Genomic DNA, 18,599 nt, shown 5'->3' on the forward strand with positions numbered 1-18,599 from the left:
GTCATCACAGCGAGGGAAGTAACCCCGCCTGAGGGAGGGCTCTGTTACTTCCCTCTGCTAAGTGGACATTTCCACTCACTCAGCTGAAAGTGAAACACACGGTCACGGCACAAAATGCACAATTCCTCTAACTGGTCACTTAATGGACAGAGTAGACACTTTTGGGGGGGATGTTGGCTGTTCTAGCTTGTATGGCGCCCCGGGGCGATCTCCCCCCCCTGCCCCCGACTCACCATCTCTACACGCCAGTATACATAGAGTATGAGTACAGTATGAGACACCCTTCATGCACATTGTGACATTCAGAATGGAGACCATCGTAACCATTATAACTTCCTTGTAGAGGAAGGAGAGAAATTCGTTCAGTATGTATCATCTATAGGGCCTATATGCTTCTGGCATTTAAGACATACAGCATGTACTGTACTGTATGTCATGTATATCCACCATTAAAACCCAAGCATTGGAACATCTAACTCAGGGGTCTTCAACAGGGGGTCCGGGACCCCTAGGGGGTCCTCAGAGTTACTACAGGCCACACACGCCAAATCTTTGTGTGATATGTTTTTTTTTTTTTACCTTAACCACTTCAACTCTAGCATCCCTTTTTCTGAGGAGAACGTTAGCCAAAAATCGCGCTGCGAGGCGTTGTGAGCTTGTAGATCTGCTATTTTTGGCAAAGAGGTATAGGTGTAGAGGGAAAAAAGAGCAGAGCAAGTAAACCAGAAAAAAAGTTTAATTCTGAAACACAATTTTATACAATATAGAGGGGGTCCCTGCTTCATCTCTGTCTCAGCTAGGGGGTCCTTGGGCTGAAAAGGTTGAAGACCTCTGATCTATAACTGATTATTTTCATAATAAATAATAATAGATGGTAAATGGTGCATTTATATAGCGCTTTTATCCAAAGCGCTTTACATAGATTGTGCATTACATTCACACACACATTCACACACCGATGGCGGAGGAAACCATGCAAGCTGCTCATCAGGAGCAACTAGGGGTTCAGTGTCTTGCTCAAGGACACTTCGACACTAACTCTGGGGGAGCCCGGGATCGAAGTGGGAACCTCGCGGTTGCCATCCGGCCGCTCTACCCCTGAGCCACTGCCGTAATCAATACGTAGTTGTTGTTTTTTTTACTCATTTCACAATAGGAGGGGCGCAGCCTGGCATGGAAACGTTTGGGGAACCCCAGCCTGTACTCTGCTCTTTGCGACTAGAAGAACTAAATGACTCGCGCTGTCCCATGAAACATAATATTTCACTGGTTTTTACGATGTGTTTCCATACGTTACGGCTCGGTGACAGATAAGGCTCTCAGAACCTAATTTGGGGCCTTCTCAGGAGGTGGCACTAACCCTGAGTTCTAGGAGCCCAGAACTTTGTTTAACCCATTAAGACCTGTAACGCATCTGTCACTTTAGATTTCACTTTAGTGACACTTCATGTGTCACTTTAGATTTCTTTGGCTATTCAAAAATAGCAGATCTACAAGCTCATAGCGCGGCACCGAGTGCCGCGCTATGAGCTTGTAGATCTGCTATTTTTGAAAAATCTTGAATTTATTGATTTTTTGATTTAAAAAAAAAAACTGTTAGGATTTAGAAATCATTTTTAAGAATCGCCTCAGGGGGAATCCTCAGGGGTAGCCTCGTTCCCAGCCTTCACTCATCTGCGAAGAGAAAAGCCTGGTAGCGACCTAATGCAGAGAGTGTCTGTAGGGGCAGGACTTCTGTCGTACGCATTTTCCCCCGGAAATGATTTTTACGACCAATCACAACACTCGTTTCATTCACGGAGAATGTTAACAGATATTGTAATGTCATTTCCTTGGCCGTTACTTGCGCCTAATTCTGGTACTTCCGTTTTTAGACATTCAAGCGGCTAGGTCTTGCCCAGCCTGCTTCAGGGATGGTTCTGATTCTAAAGGAAAGGTGAACGTAAACATCATCATCACAGACTTTCAGGGTTCTGGAAGGTTAGTGTTAAAGAGCCATAAGCGCTGTACTGACCTGACGGCCCGGATGAGTGTCTTCACTGCAGGGATCACCTCCTCCATGGCCACGTCACAACACTGTTTGTCCTCCACGCTGTCCTCCCCTACACCCTCCACTACGACACAACAACATGGGGGGACAAATGAATACGCACAGAAAATTCACAGCAGTGTCACTTTATCACTTTTTCGTAACCCATTCAATCCGGGATCTGTGTGATTTTAGATTTGAGCTACAACCATTTTATACTTTGGCTATTCCAAAATAGCAGATCTACGAGCTCATAGCGTGGCAACAAGCTTGTAGATCTAGGAGCTTGTAGATCTGCTATTTTTGAAAAATCGTGAACATTTGTTCAAATCTTTGAATGTTATATTTTTTCAAGCGAACATTTTGAACTCAAATCTTGCTTCTGGGGGGTCCCTGGAACAAAATATTTGACAAATGTTAGCTTTAAAAAATTAAGATTTGAACAAGTTTAAAAATTTCAAAAATATTGCAGATATACAAGCTCATAGCGTGGCACAGCCAAAGAAATCTTAAAATGACACAGATGCGTTCCCGGTCTTAACTCATCGAGTGCCCAAATTATTATTATCTATTTCTGGCCATTATGATTTTTTTTTTTTTTTTTTTCAAAGTAAAAAAAAAGTGCTTAGGAAGCGAGATACAGCCTTTTTAAGTTATAAGTTAAACAAGGAGTGGATGGAGCTGCAAATCTTCAGATAATGATATCTTGGCTTCTAAAAAAACAACAACACGTTAATGGCACGTTGGACCATAGCGGTAAAACATGTGAAACACGTTAATGGCACTCAATGAGTTAATGGGTTAAGTTCCTAATTATCTATATCACAATGAAAACTCTTTTCAAAACATAATTTTTTTGGTAAATTATTTTGGGGGCCCACTTGCAATATCCTCACGGCCCACCAAGTGGGCCCCTGGCCCCACAGATTGAGAACCACTGATATACAGATGTGCCACTTCAAAACTTCACACGTTACTGTTCTTTCCCTGAAAGTGCCCTGAAAAGGCATGTTTTCCTCCCTGTTCTGCCCTTAAAAACGCACTGTTTTGCCCCTGAAAAGAAGTTGTCACTACACACCCCCGTTTTTCCCTTCAACAGACATCCATATACATGAGAACAAAAGAATGTGTGTTGAAGAAGGTGTCAGACTCATTGTGAGGCGAATGGTGATTTGAAGAGGTCCTTGACCAGTTGCTCAAATTAATTAGCGTCATAAAAGCAGTGATCATCAAAATAATTCAGCATTTTAAATGCCCTTCTTTGTCCCTCTTATTGCCCTGGGAATCCCCTGAAAATGTACTGTCTTGGCGATGGCAGGACATTTGAAGTTTTGAAATGGCACATCTGTACTTGCACCGTACAGTATGTGATGCTTTGCTGCCACGAACACCCACCGTCGGCCGGAGGTCGTGGCTTGAGGCGCAGCGAGGTGCGGAAGCGCGTGCGGTCGTTGAAGCTCCAGCTCTTCTGCACCTTCCCGGGGCTGGTGGCGTCGGGGATGTTCTCCTGGCTGGGCGAGCGCCGCAGCCCCCCCCCCGCCGGCGCCAGCGGCGACGCTTTGATCCGGATGGACTGCGACGAGCGCGAGCTGTTCATCCTCATCCGATCCCGGAAGCCGATCTTATTGCTAATAAATAACAGCGGGCAGAGGACAGAGGGCGTCAAGAAAAGCAAGCCTTTCTTTTGGGTGGGAGGGGGGCGGGCGGTTTTCTTTTCTTTCTTTTTTTACCCTGATTGACCTTAACGTCGGGGGGGGGGGGGGAGGGGGGTATTTGACCCCCCCCCCGTGGGCAAACTACAGTATACGCTGTGTTAAGACCTGGCTGGGAGTTAATCTGAGCAGAATGGGTGGATACATGGCCTTGAGCTTGTTAGGAAGTTAGTGTAGCGCCTGAACGATGTCAGAGTTTTGGTTAAGATGCCGATCCTGATTCCTAGACCATTGGTTCTCAAAATGAGGTCCGAGGACCCCCAGGGGTACTTGAGGGGGTTCCAGGGGGTCCCCAGCTAAATGATGGACAGGGACCTAATGGACCCTTATGTGTCTGTAACTCTGAGAGTGTACAAATGGAACCAAATGGACCCGTTAAATTAACATTGATTTTACAATATGGATTGGGGTCCCAGAGACATACATGCCATTAAATGGGGGTCCGTAGCCTAATGCATGTCAAACTGGGGGTCCTTGTAATTAAAATGGTTGAAATCACTGCTAGAGAGCCGTAAAAATCTTCGATTATGGGGGTCCCTGGCTTATCTTTTCAAATGGGGGTCCGCGGTCTAATAAGTGTCTATTTGGGGGTCCTTGACACGAAAAAGTTTGAGAACCACTGTCCTAGACCACTGATTACCGATGTTTTGAAACGAAAAATAATAATCTTGAAATCAGTCTGAACAACTTTGATTCAAGTTTCCGTTTGAGAACAACTTATGAGGAAAATACATAAATAAAAAAAAACATCTTAATTAAGCACATTAAAATACACATAAACTGAACCTCCATTTATTTAACCACTTAATGAGATAGTTCACCCCAAAATGACATTTTTTCTATCGATTAGTCACCCCATGGAGACTTGAATTCATGGATATTTTTTTCTTTTTGTTGCATTCCTAAGCTGGCAGCGGTTCCGGTAGGAGACACAAAGAGTCTCCTTTGCGTTTCCAACCGGAACCGCTGCCTACCGGTCCGCTGGTCTTCAAATTAGTGGCTTAGGAATGCGACAAAAATGGGGTGATTAATCGATAGAAAAAAAAATGATGTTGGGGGTGAACTATCCCTTTAAGACCAATTCGCCAAAAAATCTAAAATAGCCAAATACAGTAAAAAAAAAAGTCAAATAATGGCTAATTTATCGGCCAAACTGTCAGGCTCTAAATAGGAGTACGTCAGAGAAGGTAGAGGAACACACAACATGATGGCTATACCGACTCGTTTAAAGACAGCCGTCGAGAGACCGACCGACAAAAAAGCAGACGACAACAGCGGCTGAAGGACGAGAGATTGGGAGCGATAGACATTTTTTGTTTCTCAGGCGTGCGGGGGGGGGGGGGGGGGTCTGACCACAGAGACCACGTGCCGTTGCTAAAAATGGATCCTGCCCTCGAGAATTTTGCTTATTTCGACAGCCTATATCATAGCGCCTGATTCAGCAAAAAAACGAAATCCCGCTGAAACCTGATTCAAGACTCATGCATGCAGGAGTGCTGGGGACTGTGGAAAATGTGCCACCTAACCCGTTACGACCGGGAACGCACCTGTGTAACCACGTTAACCATTATTTTATAATTTGGCTATTCAAAAATAGCAGATATACAAGCTCATAGCCGCGCTATGAGCTTGTCGAGCTGGTATTTTTTGAAAAATCGTGAACATTTGTGCAAAGCGAACATTTCTTACTCAAATCTTTGCTTCTGGGGGGTCCCTGGAACATCATATTTTGAGATGGGGGTCCAAGGCCAAATACATATCATTTTGGGGGTCCTTGACATGAAACAGCTTGAGAACCACTGATATTATACTGTAGCAACAAAAGTTTTTTCTAAAAACTGTTAGGATTTGAAGACATTTTGCAGAATCCCCCAGAAGCAAGGATTTCAGTTAAAAATGTTCGCTTTGCACAAATTTTCACGATTTTTCAAAAAATAGCAGATCTACAAGCTCACAGTGCGGCACTCTGTGCCGCACTGTGAGCTTGTATATCTGCTATTTTTGAATAGCCAAAGTATAAGATAATGCTTTCCCGCGGTCTTAATGGGCTAAGTTGCCGTACCACTAGAGTGGAGAAAACGCTTACCCCGGAGCCTTCAGATGGAGCACAATAATAACACACATCAGATAAGGCACTCGCACAGAGAGAAAGAGCCTCATTAGCAAGTCTACACACCAACGCATGGCTGCAGCCAGAGGCCAGACTCAATCTAAGGTCATCTGTTTTACAGGAGGAAAGCTAATCTAATACCGTTATTATAACCCATTCAATCCGGGAACACATCTGTGTCATTTTAAGATTTATTTGGCTATTCAAAAATAGCAGATTTACAAGCTCATATGAGCTTATAGATGTGCTATTTTTTGAAGAAAAAAAAACATGAAAATGTGTCAAATCTTTGAATATATATATCCTGTTTTTTACAGAGAACATTTTTAACTGTTAAATCTTTGCTTCTGGGGGTCCCTGGCACAAAAAGATTTGAGATGGGGGTAAAAATATATATATTTTCAAAGATTTGCATAAATTGTCAAGATTTTTCAAAAATAGCAGATCTACAAGCTCACACTCAGTGCCGCGCTATGAGCTTGTAGATCTGCTATTTTTGAATAGCCAAAGAAATCTAAATATGACACAGATGTGTACCCGGTCGTAATGTGATAATAAACCCAAGAGACCCCCGGTATCTCTCTCTCTCTATACGTATGTTACACATATGCATGTTACATGCATGTACAGTGACACGGATTCTTGAGACGCATGTGAAACAGTATTGGTCCAGAGGGCAATTCCAGCCTCGTTGTTCACTCTCCCCGTGATGACATACACCTCGTTGTGTGTGTGTTCTGGCGGGCCATTTATATTAAAAATGTAATAGTTGAGGGGCATTAGTGTAAACGGCATTTCCTACGAGCAAGCTGAAAATGCTCCAGGTAGACTTACAGTAGAAGGAAGTGGGAAGAAGAGAGAGAGAGAGAGTGGAGAGAGAGAGCGTGCCAGACCTTTGCATGCAGTCGGGAAGTAAAATAAGTGATTTGGATGCATTTAAGGGTTGCAGTAATTTGGCAGCGTCTTTCGCAGACATGCAGAGAATTCCTTGCATGCCAAGAATGTGAGAAGGAGCATTTAATAGAAACCAGTGGAGCACAACTCAAAGTGGGATTGCATGCTGAATAATGTATACCGGAATGCACCAATTCAATGGAAAACATGCACAAAGCATAAGAACAATTTCTTTGACTTCAATATGTGTCCTTTTTGCGGAATGTCATGGTGGCTTATCGGTCAAAATGACTATTTTCATTCCGTGTGTTTGGAAGGAAAAGCGTTGCATTTACAGTAGTTGTGAATACAATGGTTTTCCCAAGTAAAAAAAAAACAGATCCTAGTTTCTCCATTTTGTGGTCACCAAGCCCAGTCCAGAGAAACTGTCCAAAGTAAAAGAGCATAAAACATCTCATTCTCTTCCAGAGTCAATGGTTCACTCAAGCATTTGTGGACCGCGAGTGAGAGCGTTGTTCAGCCCAAAGACATATACAGTATGTTAGGGATGGGACGTTATGAACATTTCATTTCATGATTATTGTGGCCCTAATAATTGTGATTTACGATATTATCGCGATAATGAAAATATGCTTAAAACTCTTAAAATGCCACTTTTGTTAAACCACTTCAAACCAAGCATCGCATTAGCCTGGGTGGAACATTTGCCAACAATTGCCGATCCAACGCGTCGCAATGCGACGCGTTGTGAGCTTGTAGATCGGCAATTTTTGGCAAAGAGATGTAGAGGGTTTAAGTGGTACCGGATATGCAGCTCGGCAAAGGTGAATTGATCCCAGTGTATGACGGAGGACAAATGTCACGATAAATTAAAATCTCTACGTTTTCTATCACGATAAACGATAATAACCATTATCGTCCCATCCCTACAGTATGTACTGTGCAATGGTTACGGAACATTAAAAAAACTATATATTTTAAAATGCCCAATATACAAAGCTGTAAATACAAATTTTGGATGTTAAAACAGGGATGCCAGGTTGAAAGTGGCTAAAGATGCTTTTTGACTTCCATTGTAAGTGATCTGTATTCACTTACAGTCACTTTCACACTGACTCCATTCAATAGAAACAGGCAATTTTTTTCCGCTTCGCTCATTCGGTCCAAAAGACTTGGCGAGGAGTGCATAGGATGGGTGTGTTTGTGTGTGTGTGTGTGTGTGTGTGCGTGTGTGCGTGTGTGTGTGTGTGTGTATGTATGTGTGTTAAGGGATGGGGTTGGGTGACTGGCGGTGGTGGTGTTATGGAGTGGGGGGGGGGGTGATGTGATCTAGCGTGCCCCGTGCACAGGCTCAGCGCCGGGGGGGATACCTCTGCTTGCGGCCAGCGTGAATCCTGAAGAGACCCCGCTTTTTAGAAACCAGTTGACTGGGGGAGACACACAAGGCAGAGGGTCAGAGAGTGAGATGTGGAGAGAGCAGTGGAGGGGGGGGGAGGGGGGGGGGGGTGGAGGTGGGTGGGTGGGGGCAGTGGCGGTGAAGTTCTGGGGCTCGACCCGGGTGCAGTGTGACCCCCAACCCCACCCTACCACCCCCCCCCCAACGTGAGGGTGAAACGTGGCAAAAACAGAGAAGAAGGGAGGAAGGAGGAAGGAAGGAAGGGTAGGGAGGTAGTTGAAGTGAAGGAATTGTGGCATTTCAATAGTCCAAAGAGGCCTTTACTTTATATCACGTTTTCGTAAAGAAAACAAAAGAAAACAGAAGCAAACATTGGGGACAAATCTTCTCCAAAAAGGCATTGTTTTGGATTATGAAGATGTTATGTGTTGATGGGTGGGACGGCGTCTATCGGTGAAGAAGCGAAGCATGCAAAAGGGTGACAGGGTCCTAATTGCTTCACCTGGGTCCATCCATCAAGTCACCAATTAATCCTCCTTGTAAAGTAAGAGGAAAGACTCTTTGAAATCGAAAGACGACATTTCTGCTGGCGAAACGTTTTTTTTTTTGTTATCGTCCACCTTTGTAGTGCATGCAGCCTCAGCTCTTTTTAATGCTTACGATATCTTATACTCTCGCGTGCCAGCGTTTGCGCGCCAAAAATAGCAGATCAAAAATAGCATCTATTTCCGGCGACGCGACACCAACGAACGTATAAATCAAGCTTAAAGGAGAATTCCGGACTAGCTTTTTTCTTATACCTATATATGATGAACATTTTCAAAGCTCCACCCCGAGACCACCGTAGCTAAAAAGTGAGCGGATGGTCCTTGCGCTAAATCGTGTATTTTTATCGGTGGATAAAATGGGCCGCTGTAGTGCTTAAAAGCTGACTTGGATGAAATCACGGGTGAAATCTCGTCTGGCGAGACTTCCGGAGGGGGGTGCGTCTAACACAAACACTGCGGAGAGTTTTCTGTCAATATGAACGTCAGATATCTACAAAAAAATATATATTGTACAAAATTCCCTATATCCACATTTATTGTCCTAATTCATTTAGTGCAGGAGTGCTTCAGGCACCCTGTAGTTTTCTGAGGACCCAATTTGCACTTTAGTTGAGGCTCCTGTTTGGGCACTCATAGAAAAACGAGGTGGTTTACAGTTGTGCTTCCCATATGCAGCTACACACAAACATATGCACTTAAGAATGCGTTCTTGACGCAAGTGAGTTTGTTTTTGTCTATATAGTGCAATATTGGTTCATGTGGTAACAGTTCATTGTATCAGAATTGATCTGTGTGTGGTTTAAAAAGTTCGGACTCGGGATGGAGTTATGAACATTTTCTGCTGTACCACTCGTCCTAGGATATAATAACATCATATAAAGTTAAGAAAAAGGCTAGTCCGGAATCCTCCTTTAAGTCTCAGCGCAGGACCAAGAGTCAAGTCTCAAGTACTTCGAGAAAAGTCCAGGTCATGTACACAAGTCACGAGATTTTCATGACTTACAGTAAGTAGGCCTGACTCGTGTCCAAGTCTCCAGCTCTGCCTATCCAATCAAATATCCATTATACCTGTCTACCAGTTACCTGTTGAATTTAGTCTTGGTTATTTTTCCCTGCCGTTTCATCTGGATGGGGGACTTATATTAGCATTTAGCACACCGTTCAACTGAACGATGAACGTCGATGTTATCTATTATTGTAATAATTGCAGTGCAAAAAGCGGAACAATTTAGTAGTGAATGAATGTTGAAAACCCGGGACATTAAATATCCCAGTTTGACCGGGATTGTCCCGGTTTGTAAAATGCAAAAAAAAAAAAATGCATTTTACAAACCGGGACAATCCCGGTCAAACTGGGACGTGTGTTGAGACATTTAAAGATGGATGTTTTTTTGTTTTTTTTTCAAGTCTCGAGTCCAGTCGAGTCTTAGAGGTAACGGTCAAGTCTTAGAGATAACGGCGAACACACAGCAAAAAATATGAATGTTATTATTTTTGTATCACTCTTTTTGGGGGGAAGGGGGGGCATTTTGGGTTGAATGGGCGTTAACCCTCACCTGAAGCTTGAGGGCATGGCCTATAGGAAATAGATTGACACAAAGTGCACTTTTTGCCTGAGTAAATAAATAAACAAACAGTAGTAGGGATCAACTGAATATTAGAAAGTCTAATAAAAAAGAAGCAACACCGAAAACCCGGACCTAAAAAGCTCAACAACACCCTAAAGGGGAACAAGCAACACCTTCATGTCATGACATGACGAAACAAACCTGCACGGGACGTCCTTCCTGAGAACAGGATGAAAGATGGAGGGATGGCATGGAGGAGAGATAGATGGTGGGTTGGGGGGGGGGGGGGGGGGGGGATAGAGAGAGGAGGAAAGAGGAAACAGGTGAGTGAATGGAAGGAGGCGGAGCTTAGGGCTGGGCAATTAGACTAAAGCATATCGAACCCAATAACAGACTTAACCTCACTCACATCACAAGAAGAAAGGTTCATGTATGTTTTTATAAACCAATAATTGGTTGATAATTGGTCAATTATTGAATGCAATAAGCTATTGGTTCTCAAAGTGGGGTCAGGGGTCCTTGGGGGGGGGGGGGGGGGGGGGTTCCAGGGGGTCCCCAGCAAAAGCAGTTAACATGGAATCATAATCATCTAAACCACTTAATTCATTTATACGTTGGCTATTCAAAAATAGCAGATATACAAGCTCACAGCGCGTCACTTCGTGACACGCTGTGAGCGTGGATCTAAATTGTTTGGAGAATTTTGAATAATTTTGAATATTTAACCCCAAATCTTCTCTTCTGGGGGTCCCTGGCACAAAATATTTTCGGATGGGGGTCCGAAATACATATCAATTTGGTGGTCCGCGGCGTGAAAGAGATTGAGAACCACTGCAATAGGCTCACAACGTGTGGCGATGCGATGCGTTGCGAGCATAATGGATTATGCTATTTTCACCATACAAATAAATCGAGGCACTAGTTTGGAATAATGGTATTGATATTGATTTGATCGCCCAGCCCTACAGCGGAGGTCACATGGTAGGGTGAGAAGAAGAGACATGACAAAGATGCACAACACACAAGAAGCAAGAGAAAGCAGACCCGCCATCCGGGGGGTTGATCGGAACACACACACTGGTTTCAGATCAGTGATTAATCACGGTTAGTTAAGATACACAACAGGACTACACACTCCCACACAACAGACCGGGGAACAGATCAGCTTTCAGGTTTGGTTTCTTTTTTCTTCTCTTTTCTAAACTTTCCTGTTTCTATACAGACACCCATCCCATGGCGGTGTCACGTCTTCCGTACCTGCAGTGTGTAGTGTGTGTGTGTGTGTGTGTGTGTGTGTGTGTGTGTGTGTGTGCGTGTGGCGATGGGAGAGCGTACCTGTCCCCCGACAGATAGGGTGAGCTGTAGGGCCTCAGCCCAGACAGCAGCGTGTGGTAGGAGTTGTGGAGAACCTTCTTGGCGCTACGCTGTGGCTGCAGGTGGCTGAACAGCAGCGTCAGTTCTCTGACCGACCGACGCCAACCCAACGTGCAAAAATAATACATGAATGGAAAAAATAAACAACGGAAGACATGACAAATGGAATCAACAAACTAAAAAACAAACAAACAAAAAACTAAAATGAAGCAAAGAGAAAAAAAAAAGAAAAAAACATAAAAAAGGACAAATTAATGGTCCAAACATTTAAAAGAAGGGGAACAGTGTGTGTGTGTGTATGTACGAAAAGATCCAATTTGGAAGAAAACTATGTGAGACAGACAGGCTTGATTTCAGGCAAATTCAAGAAGACTCTGACATTCCCCTCCTTTTAAGCAAACAAAATTAGTCAAATTAATAAGTAAATGCACAATTTAAAGAAATGATTGAACTAAATGTAGGAAATTATAATAGCTAGCAACAGTGATGGCGTTAGCGTTTCATAATGTAGGGTGTATTTTGATTTTTATTCTGTAGCACCACTGAATGTCACTAATGTCAAAATTGCATGGGTGGGGGGGGTTCAAGAAAACTGTATTTAACTGGGAACGCATCTGTGTATTTTTTATATTTTTTTAAGAAATCGTGACAATGTGTTCAAATCTATATATATATGCATTTTTAACTCAAATCTTTGCTTCTGGGGGTCCCTGGAACAGAACATTTTCAGATGGGGGTCCTCGGCCAAATACATATAATTTTGGGAGGTCCTTGACATGAAAAAGTTTAAGAACTACTGATATTATAGCAACATAAGTTTAAAAAAAAAAAACTTTTAGGATTTAGAAGACATTCGTAGAATCCCCCAGAAGCAAAAATTTGAGCTACAAATGTTCGCTTTAAAAATATATATATTCAAAGATTTGCACACATTTTCACGATTTTTCTAAAATAGCAGATCTACAAGCTCGTAGCGCGGCACTCGGTGCCGCGCTATGAGCTTGTAGATCTGCTATTTTTGAATAGCCAAAGGAATCTAAAAATGACACACAGATGCGTTCCCAGTCTTAATGGGTTGTGTATGGATGTGCGCAGAGGAGCCACTGGGAACTTGAAAATGTTGAACCCATTACAATGTGTCTGCAATGTACGTGTGAAAATAATTTTCCCGCAAAAAAAATCACCCACAATTTGAATGAGAACTGTTGTGCTGCCAACGACAACCTAGTGTATCGATGAGTTATGGTGAATACACCGTACGATGGAATATACCGTACAATATGCCATACAATGGTAAACTTCAGTGTGTTCCAAATCGACTGTGTCATGAAAAAATATGTATTCAGAATATGGGAACATTGTATATTGTGTATTGGGACTTAGATGACGTTTTAGATAAGATCCCTAGCACTCAAAGATCATGAGGAGAAGATGCAGATCTAAAACAACACTTGCAAATATATTTGGTGGAAACGTTTCAAATGTTAATGTAAAAGTAATAAACGTTAACATTAATGTTGAAGAACTAAACAGGAGTATTACAGGTGTGCAGAGTTTATTCATTTTGATTACATGTGGACGTTTTGATCCAGCAGCCAGAGCCTAGTAGCTTTGGGATGTGTGTGTATTCTGCCTTTATCTCAAAAGAGTGAAAACGTTCATGTATGATTTTTTGCTATAACCATAATTTTGTACTTTGTGCTATTCAAAAATAGCAGATATACAAGCTTATACAAGCTTGTAGATCTGCTATTTATTTGTTTTTATCGTGAAAATTTGTGCAAATCTGAATATGTGTTTTTTTTTTGTAACATTTTTAACTCAAATCTTTGCTTCTGGGGGATTCTACAAATGTCTTCTAAACAGTTTTCTGAAACACTTATGTTGCTATAATATCAGTGCTTCTCAAACTTTTTCATGTCAAGGACCCCCACAATTATATGCATTTGGCCGTGGACCCCCATCTCAAAATATTTCGTTCCAGGGACCCCCAGAAGCAAAGATTTGAGTTACAAACGTTTGCTTAAAAAAATGTCAGGATTTTTTTCAGGATTTAAAAATAGCAGATCTACAAGCTCATAGCGCGGCACTCTGTGCCGTGCTATGAGCTTGTATATCTGCTATTTTTGAATAGCCCAAAGTATAGAATAATTGTTAAAGTGGTTCAAATCTAAAATGACAGATGCGTTCCGGATCTTAATGGGTTTAAGGCCCTGATGAAGACTATAAGATGGATGGACACGTACAGTACTAATGCCAGCAGAGCGGATCCCCAAAGTGGCCTTCAGATGGACAGCACCGGGGGAAAGGAAACGGGGCCGACCTAAGATCACCTGGCTGGCCCAGAACCGTAGAGGCTGGGCTGCTGGAGATGGGACTCTCTCGTGGGACCGGTTGCCAAGGGACTGTGAAACATTACCGATGCCTTATGCCCCATAGGCAGTGGTGTAAAGTAACTAAGTACATTTACTCAAGTGGCTGTACTTAAGTACAATTTTGAGGTATGTTTTACTTTACTGGAGTGTTTCCAATTCTCACAATGTTTCGCGATGCGACGCATTGTGAGCTTGTAGATCTGCCATTTTCAAAAGATTTTTATACATTTTATACATTTGAAAACTTGTGAAATGGGACATTCTGCACAATGAGTACTTTCTACTTTTGGTACTTTAAGTACATTTTGATACCAATATTTTTGGACTTTTACTCAAGCAAACTTTAGATCTGCATCTTCTCCTCCTGATCTTTGAGTCTGTTTTTATTCAGCTCCTGTTCCCATTGATCTTATAGCAGCACTGTAGTATGTTCTTGGTCTTATGTGAAAGGACTACAATGGAAATATGGAAGTCTCTGACTTTATTTTGTTCTTTATCCTCGATTGTCTTTTTAACCCTCAATTGTTGTGATGGTTTCACTTTCCAGCGATTAAACAAATCAAAATAATCTGTATTCTACTTCTAATATTTTTTATTTATTTTGTATCTCTGCTGAGCACCTGGTTGGTTCTGTAGTTGTAGGTGTTGTTAAGACCTTCAACAGATTTCATGATGCAACAACAACAACAACTCTCAAACTGTTTTCTTGCTGTTACACTATCTTACACTATCAAGACAACCACAACACGGTATACATGTCATGTTGACACCCAGGCTACAGACGGCCCGGCGGCCATGTTGCTGTGTGTCGAACATGGCCGCGGTCCACGCGTTCCACTCAGTGCCAGGCAAGGAGCTGCCATCAGGGCTCCAGATGGGAAGCACTTACCTGAAGGAAGGGAGCATGCTGTCATAAAAGTACCATGTGGCCGTCAGGTAGGAGTGCTGGACGTCTGTGGAGTAGAGGCGCCACGCAGCCTGGAGATGCATGCACACACACGTGCGCACACGCACACGCACACACACACACACACACAGCTTTGATTTTATTACTATACTTAAGACGGCAATTTTACTAACCCATTTAATCCGCGAACGCATCTGTGTCACTTTAGATTTCTTTGGCTATTCAAAAATAGCAGATCTACAAGCTCATAGCGCGGCAAATCTTTGAATAAACAATTTTTTTAAAGCGAACATTTGTAACTCAAATCTTTGCTTCTGGGGTGTCCCTGGAACAAAATATTTGACAAATGTTCGCTTTAAAAAATATATATTGAAAGATTTGCACAAATTGTCACGATTTTTCCAAATTAGACAGATCAATCTGTCTAATTTCAGGCACATAAGACCATATCTAACAACAGACACAGCCAAACTTTTCATGCATGCTATGATTTTCTCACACATCACATACTGCTTCACAACCTGGTCACAGACAAATCTAACAACTCTCAAACCCATAGAGTCACTTTACAAACAGACGTTAAAAACACTTCAAAAAAATCAAATCAAAAATCAAAAACCCAACCATTACCACCATTGCCGTATAGTTCAAAAGTATAATTTATTTAATTGTGATAGCTTTAAACATTTTGCAGATGCTTGTCTCATTTTTAAGGTTTTAAATGGGCTTGCACCTCCACCACTAAAACAGTTCATAGAGCGAAGAGAACGTGGTGACAGAACAACAAGGGCAACTAGCAGAGGGGACTGTGAGGTACCATTCAGACATAACAACTACCAGAGGGGACTGTGAGGTACCATTCAGACATAACAACTACCAGAGGAGACTGTGAGGTACCATTCAGACATAACAATGCCAGAGGAGACTGTGAGGTACCATTCAGACATAACAACTACCAGAGGAGACTGTGAGGTAGGTTCAGACATAACAACTACCAGAGGAGACTGTGAGGTACCATTCAGACATAACAACTACCAGAGGAGACTGTGAGGTACCATTCAGACACAGTGTGTTTGGTAAAACAGTCTTCTCTGTTAGAGCCTCCCATCACTGGAATAGTCTCCCTACCGAAGTAAGAGAGACCACCAACTATCTAACTTTCACATTCAACCTTAAGAGATGGCTTAAAGCTAACCACATTTGTAATCATGGGTAATTATTATCATCTCAACTAATCACTGGTGTCTCATATTTTACTGTATTGTTTTGTCTTTTGTACTATGTCTTGTATTGTTGATGATGATGTCTGTTTTTGTATGGATAGCTATATCACCATTTTTCATTTTTTCCAAAATTTCCAATGTTATCCAATCAGGATAGAGAACTCAATCAGGATACAGATTAAACAAGTGAAATTGGAAGTGATGACACTTAAGAAATTAGCAGGCAAAATTGGAACTGGAACACTATAAAAAATGAAGCTTAAAAATTGGTACTTTCTCCTGATTGGCTGAGATTTTGACACCTACCGGAAAATGTATTTTCTGTTTATTAAAGAGCTGGAGAGACGGGGAGACTCCTGTTACTGAACAAACACTCTATAGCAATGATTACTATCACAATATAGTGCTTTAACCTTTTAACAAAATACTTTTTGTTTTAACCCAAAAATATCACCCTACCTTTAATGTACTATAATGGAAGGCTGGCAGCAATCTGGATAGAAGGTCAAGATTTGCACTGAATCCATTTCAACTGTTGGTTCTGTGTGAGTGTGTGCGTTATCAGTGTTACCTTCTGGACTATGGGATATTGTGTGGGCTGCGTACACAGACCCTCCGGCCTCACTAATTATTAATGTCAATAAAACAAGTCATAAATACAAAAAGACAAAAAGATATGAACACACAGCGGTGATACGTGACACTGAAACACGATGATGGGATCAGAGCATCTCTCTGTCATCATCTACCTGAATGAGGTTGGCTGCTGGCGTTCTCCTCTTCTCAAAGTGTTTCTGTCGGTGCTGCTCCTGGACCTTCAGGGCAAAACCTGAGCCCAGGATACCCTGCGGGGACGTGGGGGTCAAAGGTCACACACTATGAAGCAGAGGTTCTCAACCTTTTCAGGCTGCGACCCCCCCCCCCCCCCCAAAATAATCATATTTGAGCTGGGGACCCCCCAAAATAATCATATTTAAACTGGGGACCCCCCAAAATAATCATATTTGAGCTAATCATATTTGAGCTGGGGACCCCCCAAAATAATCATATTTGATCTGGGGACCCCCCAAAATAATCATATTTGATCTGGGGACCCCCCAAAAAATCATATTTGAGCTGGGAACCCCCCCAAATTAATCATATTTGAGCTGGGAACCCCCCCAAATTAATCATATTTGAACTGGGGACCACCCAAATTAATCATATTTGAACTGGGGACCCCCCAAAATAATCATATTTGAACTGGGGGTCTCTGTGGGTCCCGACCCACGGGTTGAGAAACACTGCACTAAAGCACTGTTTCCCAAACACAGGACCTGTTTTTATGGGTCGCGCATTCCGCACAAGTACACTATATATCTATTCCTACAAAAATTCAAATTTCTTAAAAAAAAAATCTCAAATTTTTCAAAAGATTTTCAGACACTTTGAAAAACTATTCTACCTGTTCAGAGACATTCAGAAATAAGTGAAACTAGTCAGACGAGCTGCTTTCACTATGAATGTGTATTGGTTCATTCAGACTTACGGCGGGCAGGGCGAAGAAGGACACGCCCAGTAGAGCGAAGGCCGCCGCTAGGAGCCGCCCCTGCCAGGTGCGAGGAGTCTTATCACCGTAGCCAATGGTGGTCAGCGTAATCTGTGTGTGTAGACGCACATTCAGACACACACACGCACACACACACACACACACACACACACACACACACACATGATGTGGCAAAGGCAACACATTTGTATAATAACCGTTTAGGTTGATAACCACTGTAATATACTATATAATAGATATTAATAAATAGTACACAGGAGTATCGCAAAAACTCACAAACTAGCGAAAGGTGGACGACGGCATGCGGTCTGCCTCCATCCATAACATGGTGCACCGTCTCTATTTACTTATTTTCCACCTCTCCCCAAAAATACCTTCAGTCCCCTAGGGATCCGTTAACTACCAACGCAGCGCTTTGTGGACCTCAGAGAACACGCCGCCTCGTCCTCCACTCAGCGTTATTATACTGCTGCTGCTGCTGGAACACAGTGCATGCTGTGCTGTGCCGCAGTACTCACCGTCCCCCACCAGAGGGAGTCTGCATAGGTGTGGAACTCTGGGTTGACGTCCTTCTCTGCCAGGTAGACCAGGAAGGAGGCAAAGATCAGCACCAGGAAGCCTATGTACCAGGCTGTGATCAGCTCCTGAGACACACAGACAGACAGACAGACAGACAGACAGACAGACAGACAGACAGACAGACAGACAGACAGACAGACAGACACACAGACAGACACACACACACACACAATCAGCTTCATTGTCACGTTACAGGTTTATAGCGTTGCTGTCGGGCAGAAACCTCTTGTCTCCATATTTCAACGTTTTGTGTTTTTGTTGTTGTAAATTGACGCATTACTTGATCATACCACACTATGTCACACAAAAGCATCAAAAGCAGCAGATCCACAGGC

The 18,599-nt window shown here is 42.6% G+C and overlaps 1 protein-coding gene across 1 annotated transcript in view; it reads right to left on the reverse strand.

The window, feature by feature from the left end:
- kcnq4 (potassium voltage-gated channel subfamily Q member 4) overlaps positions 1–18,599 on the reverse strand; it is a 154,554-nt gene that overhangs the window by 26,349 nt on the left and 109,606 nt on the right. The window contains exons 5-11 of the mRNA XM_084081388.1: positions 18,204–18,329; positions 17,665–17,775; positions 16,886–16,981; positions 14,896–14,984; positions 11,593–11,718; positions 3,425–3,657; positions 2,015–2,114 (exon numbers count right to left, since the gene is read on the reverse strand). Coding sequence (XP_083937514.1) covers positions 2,015–2,114; positions 3,425–3,657; positions 11,593–11,718; positions 14,896–14,984; positions 16,886–16,981; positions 17,665–17,775; positions 18,204–18,329 — 881 coding nt within the window. The remainder of the gene's footprint in view (positions 1–2,014; positions 2,115–3,424; positions 3,658–11,592; positions 11,719–14,895; positions 14,985–16,885; positions 16,982–17,664; positions 17,776–18,203; positions 18,330–18,599) is intronic.

Source organism: Gymnoscopelus microlampas, assembly GCF_963454915.1.
Source record: "Gymnoscopelus microlampas genome assembly, chromosome: 15".
In the NCBI taxonomy this organism is placed as follows: domain Eukaryota; kingdom Metazoa; phylum Chordata; class Actinopteri; order Myctophiformes; family Myctophidae; genus Gymnoscopelus; species Gymnoscopelus microlampas.